Source organism: Aulonocara stuartgranti, assembly GCF_965226115.1.
Source record: "Aulonocara stuartgranti genome assembly, chromosome: 11".
Taxonomy (NCBI): Eukaryota; Metazoa; Chordata; class Actinopteri; order Cichliformes; family Cichlidae; genus Aulonocara; species Aulonocara stuartgranti.
The window spans coordinates 14,771,199-14,782,206 of NC_138947.1; the positions used below are offsets into that span (position 1 = coordinate 14,771,199).

At 42.0% G+C, this 11,008-nt stretch overlaps 2 protein-coding genes and 1 long non-coding RNA gene across 3 annotated transcripts; 2 read left to right on the plus strand and 1 right to left on the minus strand.

Moving 5' to 3' along the window:
• Positions 1 to 912: 912 nt before the first annotated feature.
• LOC309717769 lies at positions 913 to 1,628 on the minus strand. Its single transcript, XR_014279810.1, has 3 exons — positions 1,553 to 1,628; positions 1,349 to 1,451; positions 913 to 1,001 (listed from the first exon to the last, which is right to left on the minus strand). It is a non-coding gene; the product is annotated as an uncharacterized lncRNA (long non-coding RNA).
• Positions 1,629 to 1,653: 25 nt separating this feature from the next.
• Positions 1,654 to 2,733, plus strand: nppcl (natriuretic peptide C-like; the record flags this gene model as incomplete). The annotated part of the gene is made up of 2 exons (XM_082552588.1): positions 1,654 to 1,752; positions 1,984 to 2,733. 2 exons carry the CDS (start codon positions 1,654 to 1,656, stop codon positions 2,278 to 2,280), a joined length of 396 nt encoding a protein of 131 aa, XP_082408714.1. The 3' UTR covers positions 2,281 to 2,733.
• A 4,148-nt stretch (positions 2,734 to 6,881) lies between these two features.
• Positions 6,882 to 11,008, plus strand: gapdh (glyceraldehyde-3-phosphate dehydrogenase). Its single transcript, XM_082552584.1, has 12 exons — positions 6,882 to 6,954; positions 7,393 to 7,438; positions 8,508 to 8,607; positions 8,898 to 9,004; positions 9,089 to 9,179; positions 9,279 to 9,394; positions 9,609 to 9,690; positions 9,791 to 9,942; positions 10,047 to 10,125; positions 10,283 to 10,366; positions 10,454 to 10,551; positions 10,633 to 11,008. Exons 2-12 carry the CDS (start codon positions 7,416 to 7,418, stop codon positions 10,700 to 10,702), a joined length of 1,002 nt encoding a protein of 333 aa, XP_082408710.1. The 5' UTR covers positions 6,882 to 6,954; positions 7,393 to 7,415; the 3' UTR covers positions 10,703 to 11,008.

Sequence of the window (11,008 nt, forward strand, 5' to 3'; positions counted from 1 at the left end):
CTCTCCTTTTCGCCTACTCCCTCTCCCACACATTGTCCTCCGAAAACATGAGAGGGGTGCGTTTTTCTGTATGTGCGATTTGATACGTTATGTAAAGACACTTACCAGCCGCAGGATGATAACAATGTGATTGCAAAAGCGGCTCAGTTTTTATCAGAGGACAAATTATGGTTTAAATGTATTCAGTGGGTGCTAAGTGTGCAAATAGAAGTAAATGTTTAGTTTTTAAACTTTAGTTGGTACTGTGCACAGATGAATTTCTTGTTTGTGAAAGATTAAGACTGAAACATCTGATCTGATCTGGGTTTATTTACTTGAAATAATCACAGGCTGCTGACCTTTAAGGTCAATGCATTGGATCGCGCAGCTCCTGATGGTGTTGTAATTTGTCGGCAGGGGGTCCGACAGCAGATGGCACTGACAGACTGTAACTAACCCAACAGAGAGGGGAGGTCAGTGCATGCTGGGAAAGACCACGGAGACAAAGGAAAGAGAGGGTGGCTAATATGCACAAAGAGTGTTGTCACCACATGGGAAAGGTATAATTCAGATTAAGTCGTGACTGAAATATGCAAAGCTTTATAGCCACTGGTCACTTTTGACAAGGCATCAGCTGAATGCAGCCCTCTGACCTCAGCTTAGGCTGAGGCCAGTTGGTTAACATGGTCCAAACTACACAGTCACCTTGGCAATGACAATGACTCTACAAGGCTATGACATCACTCCAAAGAAAAAATGAGGAGGAAGATGGTGTGGGGGTGGTGGTGCTTGGGGGCGGAGGGTGTCTCTGGCTCTACAAAACCTCTGCAGCATCCCAGCTGATGCCCCAGCATTCAGCCACTGCCAAAGGGACAGACGCAAGAGGAAGAAAATCATCCCTCCAATTCCATCAGTGAGCGAAGGCGAAGAATAGGAGGAGCCAGTTGAGTGAGATAGTGATGCTCCCAGCAGGTGCCAACAAGTGAGAGGTAGCTGAGCGACCGAAGGAGATGGAGAAGAGTCTGTAATAACAGAAGACACCAAGAGCTTTGAGAAAGAACCAAACAACAGGTGAGCGCTCTTAAATTTCCTCTTTCATAGTTGTGTTAGAATTAGCATATCCTAAAGAATGTAAAATAAAATCGCTACACAGTAACTCCAGACAGTGTTTTTTGATATCTGTAAAAATATAGAGAGAATTAACATTTTAGAAGCTCTTTATTCATAATTCTAATATTTCAATTTATTTATTTTTATTAATTTATTTTTAAAATTTAAGATGCTGCAAAAATGAAATGTTTTTCTTTCAAATAACAATTACAAATGTCAATTTTATTTTCTAAGATTCATGAATTTGAGTTCTTTTGACCTCGATTTACTACCAGTTGCCTTCAGTTAGATGCCCCGTGCATACATTATATTTGCTGTGCATATTTTCCTTGCGTCACTTGTTACTGCGCAGCAATGTTTATCTGTGAACACACAATAAAAGATGTGTTTTAGACACTAAATTGTCAAATAAACAATCTGTGGAGTATTAGTGGAGATTCAGTATTTATATCAAAATATTTACATTGAATAATGAAAATTTTTTTTCCAGGATTTCATCAGTGTTTGAATCTTCTGAGCCGGTGTGATTCCAGTTATTCCTGCTCCTCATCCTCATCTGCTGCCATGCTGTGCCCTGTGCTGCTTTGTGCCGCTCTGCTCCTCCTGACTCCCCTGGAGATCACAGAGGCTCGTGCTTTGCATCCTTCTCCTGATGCTGTGCAGGTACAAGAGGAGATTGGAGTGGATGTGGAGGGCTGGATTTAAAAAAAAAAAAAATAGATTGAGGAGAATTCAGAGTGAATCAAGGAGAGTCCACAAAGGATGGGAGGCAGAACAGGAAAGAATAAGCAGAGAGAGAGTAATGAAATGTATCACTGATTGAATTATTGTCCCTTGTATACTCCCCGACAATTAAATTTCATCATCTTCTCCTTCTTTTTTTCCACTGTGCAGTTTGTGGAGCAATTTCTGGAACGCTACAATGACCTTCTGACCCTTGACGACCTGGAGAACATGCTCAACAGCCAAGCAGAGGAGCAGTCCACCCTCTCCTCCGGGTCCAAAGCTGCTGAATACCCCAAATGGGCTGATGCACAAACTCAGCCCGAGACCCCCTGGCTCCGTCTGCTGAAGGGCACCCTGGCCAACCAAAAGCGAGCAGAACCGGACCGGTCACGGAGGGGGTGGAATCGGGGATGCTTTGGCCTGAAATTGGATCGGATCGGGTCTATGAGTGGACTGGGCTGTTAGTGGAGACAGAGGAGGAAACTAAAGACTGCTTACATCCTTCTTAGATTATTAGGAAACACACATGCATAGGCATTCACCTGCAGAGAAGGATGTTTACATGCGTGTAGTATGGTGTAAACTTACAGTGCTGCTAATGTGGTTTCATCCAGTGTAGATCAGATGCTTCACAGTTTATTCCATATCTAAATGTTAACCTGAATATTAGAACATGTGTGCTGTGTTTACATCAAATGATCACCATCAATTTCTGGGCTTATTTTTCAAGTAATTTAGCATTTTCCGTACTTCTAGCTTTGTCTGCAACTCTGTAAACGTTTAGACCTTTTGTGGACAGGTGATTTTGTTTAAAAGCAGCCGTAATAGATGTGGATAGTCAAAAAATGATGGCATCAGAAATTTCTGCAATTTATTTTTGTTTACTTATGATTTGCATGAATAAATGGATTTGACATTTGTGGCGTTCTGGGGTTTTTTTTGTTGTTTTTTTTAACTTCAACCCCGCATAAAATCCAGTTCCTTCCTTGCATTAAAAAGCCCACATGGTTCATTCTGTATTCACACACGTCATCTCAATTTGTCCTTCAAAACAGAGCATCAAATTCTCATGACAGATATAATAACTCTTCTAAATTATTTTTTCTCATGACTGTTGGAGGAAGTTCATTTCTTCCCTCGTCGTTCTGGCAAAAGCGGTCAACATTTGAAGATCGGCTGCAGCGTCCAAAACTGTTTTTTTATTCTGGCATTACAACAAAGTTCCCAGGGAAGAAAAACAAATGCTAATTTTTTTCCCTATAAGCTTAAATAGAATTTGATTTAACATGCTTACAGAATTAGATGGCGTGAATGCATAAAATAATCTGTGTAGTAACAGAGTTGTAAAAATCGACATATTTTAGGGACTAACATACAGTAAGGATGTTCATTGTTAAGTATATCAAATCTAACAGTCGACACTATGACGTAATTTGCTGGTAATGCACAAACTTGTGAGGAGCTCATGTAGTACGCATTAAAAACATGTTAGGTTTTCACTGTGTCCTAAAATTCAAGATCCTTCAAACCAGCTGCAGATTTAGAGAAACTTGAAAATGTTTTATAATGGCAAATCACTGCTTACTAACATCTGAAAATCATCAGAGCCTAAACAGCTGACTGAAAATTAATGGCCAGCATTTCTCTGGTTCCACCTGTTTTCTGTTTTTCACACATTGAGGGACTACAAATGTTTGAATCTTCAAAAGTCAATTTGAAGATGTTGATCAAGGCTCTCAAAAACTGAGAGAAATTGTTATGACCTTTTTATATTTTTTCACAATTTCCTAACATTTAAATAAATGTACATCTCTAAAAACATATTCTTCCTGCCACAGCCTTTCACTTACCCAGAAAACCTGCAAGTGATTCTAATGGGTATATTTTCTTCTTTTGGCTGCCGTTCATCTGCCTCCATCGCACCCTATCCCACAGCATCCTCCTCTCTCATCAACCTTCTGTCATCCCTAAACCACCTCTGAGGTCTCCCTCTTTTCCTCCTGCCTGGCAGCCCCCTCCTGAACATCCTTTGTCCAATACATCCACTGTCCCTCCTCTGCACATGTCCGAACCGTCTCAGCCTTGCTTCTCTAACTTTGTCTCCAAACTGCTCGACCTGAGCTGTCCCTCTGAAGCATTCATTTCTAATCCTGTTCATCTCCGTCACTCCCAACAAAAAAATCTCCATTACTATAAATGATTCTATTGATTATAATAAAGTAAAACACACCAGCTATGACTTTGGTGAATTAAGCATGAAGTGACACGGCGGTGTGGTGGTTAACACTGGGTCTGGGGCCTTTTTGTGTGGCGTTTGCATGTCCTTCTTGTGGCTGCATGGGTTCTCTGGGTACTCTGGCTTCCTCCCACAGTTTAAAAGACATGCATTTTAGGTTAACTGGTAACTCAAAATTGTGGGTGTGAATGTCTGTATCTCATCGTTAGCCCTGAGATAGACCGGAACTCTGTCCAAGGCGTACCACCTTTTGACCTATGACAACTGGATAAGCTCCGAGCCCCATTGTTTTTAAGAAACTGGATGTATGGGTGGATGATTTTTTCATAACATGGTGTTTTGCCAAAGATTTTCATTCAGGGAGGATGCCTGGAGAAAGCTTTAGTTGACTTATACTCACGTTTGAGGCCATTGTCTTATTGGAAATTCCAATAATTAACAGGCGTTAAAATTACTCCCTGAGAGAATGTCTCTTCTTGTAACTCGCCTGATATATAAAGCATAAACTATGGCAGCAACACAGATTTACCACTCCCAACAGCAGCAAAGCACCCGGACAACAGGGCAGAGCCATGTCTGTGCTTGACTGTGTAACAGTTGCTATCGTAATGCAGTGTATCACCACATGGCGGCGCCTCCTGTCTCACGACTGGTGTCACCCCCTTTTTGTTCTTCTTCGCACTCCTCCTGTAATGGATGCTCCCGTGTGTACGCGGACTAGTGTGCTCTTCAGTAATGTGTGGTAGAGGTAGCACTTACTTTTGATATTGTAAATAAATGAGTACTTTTTGGAAAGTCAGAAGCTGTTGCTCATTCGCTATCCACCTGCACACCTCCGCGGCTGGCTTCATCTCCACCGCACGTTACAACTGTTAGGATCGTGTTGTTCTAATTATAAATGGCTTTTTTTCTACTGCAGGAATGCTCCTGATTTATGAGTACAAACTGGTCCCATAAGTCTCCTCACTTCAGAACCCTGCTAGCATACCCCAAACTCTAACCTTTGCTAAAAAAAAAGTTACATTTTTGTTGTATGTTCACTGTTCATCAGCCTTATACGTGGAATCTTACAGTCTGTATGGATACGTAAGTCTTGGCTGAATCCTCTTGTAGAAATTTGGTTTCTTTTTAGGGTTTAACGAAATAATTTTAAGACTGTCCCTTTTCTTTTTCATCTGAGCTTGACCTGGTGGCTGCTTGAACCACAACACAAGATGGCAGTATGAATTTCCTCTTGTTCATCTGCTCGTTGCCACACACAGCTGCTCTTTGGACTTTGCACTGTGCTTTAAGGAGACAAATTGTACAAACGTAGCTGAAGGCCTCTCCTCCCTGCAGACGTGCCTGCATGCTGATCACTGATGTGCAGTTGATACAGTTTGTTTCCCGCTGCTGATAAAATAAACTTGAACAAAAAAAGAGCCTGTTTACAGTAGATATTCTAGTTTAAAGTTCCTGTTCAAACACATTTCTCAGTTCTAGCTGAGTAATAACTCACATTTCTCTTAAGTAAAACAGTCCTTTCCACACTTGTTTTACTCCGTGGCTGTGTGGCTGCTGCCTGTCTACAGTGGGTCGAGTTTAACTGTTGTAATATGAAAAGAACATGTGATCTGAGTTAGGCAGCATTTACAGTACAGACATGGCCCAAGTGTTGACTAGGCAGCTTGTGTCTAATCTTAGCTTGACCTTTACTTCCCCTCTTTGACCTTAAGCTGCAAAGCAGAGGCCAAGACTGGCATGCATGCACTCGGGGTGGTGGTAGTTCAGCTATGCCTGAACTGTTGGACAGAAGTCATAAAACAAACCATCACTGTCCAGCTGTGGTGCAGAACGACACGTCTGCAGGTCTGCTGCGGACCCTGTGGGCAGCTGAGTTGGAAAATAAAAGTTACTAAGTATTACAATTTTATTCAGTTAGACCTGCAAAGTGTTGCAAGTTCAAATGCTTCTCTGGTGACAAGATGCCATGCCAGGTTTGGATTCACTATCAGGAGTGCTGGCTGCTAAGGCCCAGTATAGTGGCAGGGGGTATTAGTGAGAGATTGGGACTGACTGGCCTTATGGTTTAAAGTGACACCCTCATTATTTGGATTTATTTTTAATATATCTTGACCTCCTTTCTTTTCTGTGTCGACACTGTTGCCATAAAAAGACAAAAACGTACTTAAAAAAAACAGATAACAACAGTGAAAACAGTTAAGCACCGACAAAATAACCTGCCTCCCAATGACGCGTTTCAGCGGTTACCAAATAACCTGATAAAGCCAAAATTCAGCTGAGTAAATCTACCCCTGTGCACATGCGCGCTGTGATCATGTGCTCACGTTAGGTAACCAAAGTTCAACTTTTGACTTCTGCTGAAGGGATGGAGCAGCAGCAAAAGAAGAGTAGCAACAGAGCAAAGGGTCATGGTCTTTGGACAGTAAATGTCACAGCCATGAAGGAGAGATTTGATCCCTCGTTTGCTCCCTCTGTGTGTCTGTATTTACTGATAAGGTCAGAGAGAGACCCCTCTCTTTTTTCAGTCCACTATCTGAGGACTCTAATATGTTGGTATCTATATCTGGTGCTTTTAAAAGTGGAAACACAAAGCAGGCCTGATGGCACAGGCTGCTGGAATAATGAAAAATGAGTTAAACATTTCCCAGATTCAGGCCTTTAATGCGCAGCAGAGCTTAGATCATAAGACCAGAGCTTTTTAAAAGTAAAGTTGCAGCGGCCACTCTGCATGTCTCTGTGCATCTGACAACCTTGACATTCAGAGGGGGCGGGGCGAGGAGTGGTCACCATTGATGGGGGCGTGGCTTCACACCTCGGTCAATCATAAAACACGCAGCTTAACTTTGCTCTTACCCACTCACATCCGGAGTCCCAAGACAGGCAGAGCCCCTTCACAAACGGTAAATACCTTCAAATAATTTATTGGCTTCAGGCTGCATGACTCAACGCGCTGATTTAGATCACCTGGAAAAATCTGCACGAGCTTAATTGTGCCCAATTTTAAAGCACACGTGGTCATAAAGTCAAAAGAAACTCACTTTACATCATCATTACGTTTGAAGTTTAGCAGGACAAGAGATTTTAACATGTTTATTAAGTCATTTATGCTTTTAGTTTTGCAAAGTCTGAAGTTTTTTCCTCGATGCAGATTAGCTTTGAGTTTTACTTGGACTGTGATCACAGATAGCTTATCAGTAGAATACTTTTCACATGTTGTTCTTGAAGTTGTCTTCACTTATCTTAACCTGCAGTCCAAGCAGCTATCATCAACTTAATGCTAATAAAGTACCTCAAATTTCGCAATGCTACCTTTTCCCCCCTCTCATTTTTCCTTCCAGAGGACTAGACCAACCCAGGCAAAATGGTGAAAGTCGGTATCAATGGGTAAGAATGATCATCCCCTTCACTTCCTCTAAATCTTTCTAATTAAACCAAATGAGCAACGCACACTGAGGTTCAGCTTTGGACTTTTCTTTGCGACTCCCACCACCACATCCCTCTCATCAGTGGGGAATTATTACCACGCCGCTGTCTTGGCTCAGGTTTCCACGCTTGTTAAAGTTTGTTTTACGAACTCCTGTATTAAAGAATGCAGGTATTATGCAAGATGCTATCCAAGTGTATGGAATAATGTGTGATTATTTAAACGAGGGCCCAGTCCAGTACACTGCAAGTCTGCAGTTCAGTGCACTTTAAGGATTAATGCATAACATTTCACATTATTCAGTATTGGGGAGCAGCTACATAAAACTTGTCTCAGGCTGGTCTTCTGTCCTGTCACTTTACTGGAGGGTCTATTTTTAAAATTAGCCTTCAAAAAGGGTTTTTTCCCTTCTACAGCCTGCTGTGTTATTTAAATGGTGACAGCCGGCTGTTCTCATGTTCTTGTTGATCTTAAATAGCCAGTGCCTTTGACCTCGGGGTCATCAGCGAGTGAAAGGCGACCTATACCTAAATGTCAATGAGCGCACGTGTTCTGACGCGGATCTACGCATTTGTTTTCAATAAATTGTCATCCACCCGCCTCTCTTCCTGGTCTCTTAGGACAGAGTGTATCTATGCGCCCGGAGTTTTGGACCTGTGGTTAAAAAGTAACCCTGCTGTTGTTCAAACAGTGCACTGCGTAACCAGGATTACCACATTGGAGGTTAATTTCGACTTTAGCCTCTCAGAGAGAAAAGCACACACCTGGCCTTTCTACTGTGGTGTCAGGTCTTCTGGGGAGATCTCGCCCCACACAAAAGAAAAATCTAAACTGTTACAGGGAAGCCTCTGACTAAATATCAAACTCTGCTCTGATTTATTATTATTTTTAAATCTATTTTCGTATTTATCATCTTAACAAGTGCCTTCATTTCACCGAAACTCAAATACGTGACTGTAGTCAGTTTAATGTGGTGTGATGTCTCCACCTACTGGCCAGAATGAGAAACGCCTCTTGTTCATTTTTCAGATTCGGCCGCATCGGTCGTCTGGTGACCCGTGCTGGTTTCCACTCCAAGAAGGTGGAGATTGTCGCTATCAATGACCCCTTCATCGACCTGGAGTACATGGTCAGTCAAGGAGGAAATGAAAGGAATATAAGGCGTTAGCTCGAACTCACCACAAGCTTTGTATGACTGAATGTTAGAATAACATAATTCTAGTAAAATTATTTGTCAAATACTTGTTGGATTTTTTTTTCCTTCCATTTCCAGTAAGTATGAATTTGATCATTTTAGCAAACTGGGTAAATTAAATATAAAATGAGGGCTTTTGGAGCCAGGAACACACACTTCATTTATTCCCCCCCCCCCAGTTTTTGTGAAGCCTGTCTAAAAAGTTCTCCTTATCCCCTCTCTAGGTCTACATGTTCCAGTATGACTCCACCCACGGCCGCTACAAAGGCGAGGTGAAGGTTGAGGGAGACAAGCTGGTCATCGATGGACACAAAATCACAGTTTTCCACGAGTAAGTTGAGTTCGCCTGTCATATTTGTATAAGCTATTAATTTGTGTAATGGTTTCAGGGATAACCCCTATTTTCTTTCCTCAGGAGGGACCCCGCCAATATTAAATGGGGTGAGGCTGGTGCAGAGTATGTGGTGGAGTCCACTGGTGTGTTTACCACAATTGAGAAGGCCTCTGTAAGTGCTAAATCATGTAAAATGTGAATGCAGAAAAAGGTAGTATGCTATATGTGATGTGCAAAAAGAAAACTGAATGATTTCAATGCGATCCTGCAGACTCACTTGAAGGGTGGTGCCAAGAGAGTCATCATCTCTGCACCCAGCGCTGACGCTCCCATGTTTGTCATGGGTGTCAACCACGAGAAGTATGACAAGTCCCTCAAAGTTGTCAGGTAGGAATCTTTTTGGTATATTTGGAGATGAATGAGTTTTTGCTGCCAAAATCACAGATTTAGGAATATATTTTGAACACAATGAATAACAACTACACATCTGTTCTAATGAAAGCTGTGACAGTCTTTACTGATCTTGCATTTATAATTAATTTCATTCATTTAAAACATTTAATTTTAAAATTAAAACTTGACTGATGTTCTTTCTCCGTAGCAATGCTTCCTGCACAACCAACTGCCTGGCACCTCTGGCCAAGGTCATCAATGACAACTTTGTTATCATTGAGGGCCTGATGGTAGGAATTCATACACAGCACTTAAGCAGTTTTGAAGATATTATGTTTAAGCTACATTTTTAATTGTCCTCCTATTTTTATTTTTCTGTTTGTCTATTAGAGCACAGTTCACGCCATCACTGCCACCCAGAAGACTGTGGATGGTCCCTCTGGCAAGCTGTGGAGGGATGGCCGTGGCGCCAGCCAGAACATCATCCCCGCTTCTACTGGTGCTGCTAAAGCTGTCGGCAAAGTCATCCCTGAGCTCAATGGGTGAGTGCAAATAAAACACTACTCTAATGTACAATTTAAAACAATATTTTGCTTTGTAATGCTCCAGTACTCAAGTGAAACATTTTATTTATTTTTTCCCCCAGCAAGCTGACTGGCATGGCCTTCCGTGTGCCCACCCCCAACGTGTCAGTGGTTGACCTGACAGTCCGTCTGGAGAAACCAGTGAGTATCACACGTGCAATTTACAAAATATTGATCTAAAAATTTCCTTTTTAAAATGGGTGGATGACTTTGATTTTAAATTCAGATTTACACATGTGGTTCACCGCTTGTGTTTTTTTTCTTTAAAAATGCAAATATAACTGCTTTGCTTTTTCAGGCCAAATACGATGACATCAAGAAGGTTGTGAAGGCTGCCGCTGATGGACCCATGAAGGGCATTCTGGGATACACAGAGCACCAGGTACGCCCTAAACTTTGTCACTTCATGGCTACATTTTGTCTGTGGATCTCGTTGCTGATGTGCCACACTCTTCTCCCCGTCCTAAAGGTCGTGTCCACAGACTTCAACGGCGACTGCCATTCATCCATCTTTGATGCCGGCGCTGGCATCGCCCTCAACGACCACTTTGTCAAGCTGGTCACATGGTACGCCTTCAACACTGGTTACTTTCAATGTCTTTCTATTTATTGCCAGTGTTTCCTGCTAACCTCTCCCCTCTTCACCAGGTATGACAATGAGTTTGGATACAGCAACCGTGTCTGCGACCTGATGGCCCACATGGCTAGCAAGGAGTAAACTTGGCTGTCGCTGAACTGTCGCATAGCCCACATTCTTCTTAGTCCTGAGTTACAAATGTACAAAAAGGCATTGTATTCTCTGTGACTCTGGTTTCATCATGTAGCCATCCCCCATAATACGCCTGAGGAAAGGTCCCACATAGAGCAAAAGATTTAAATTAGAGACCAATGCTTTTCTTTTTTTCTTTTCTATTTTTCAAATTCCCTGCTCTGTTCTTGGGTTTGGAGTAAAGGTGTGAATGTATTTGCTTGTCTGTAGTACTGAAGTACTGCAGTGGTGGAATAAAGTCCTTCGTTTGTGAGA

Coding starts and splice junctions, on each gene's coding strand:
- gapdh (XM_082552584.1), top strand. CDS start 7,416: ATGGTGAAAGTCGGTATCAATGG. Junction 9,180..9,278: donor CCACAATTGAGAAGGCCTCT/GTAAGTGCTAAA, acceptor GCGATCCTGCAG/ACTCACTTGAAGGGTGGTGC. Junction 9,691..9,790: donor TTATCATTGAGGGCCTGATG/GTAGGAATTCAT, acceptor TTTGTCTATTAG/AGCACAGTTCACGCCATCAC.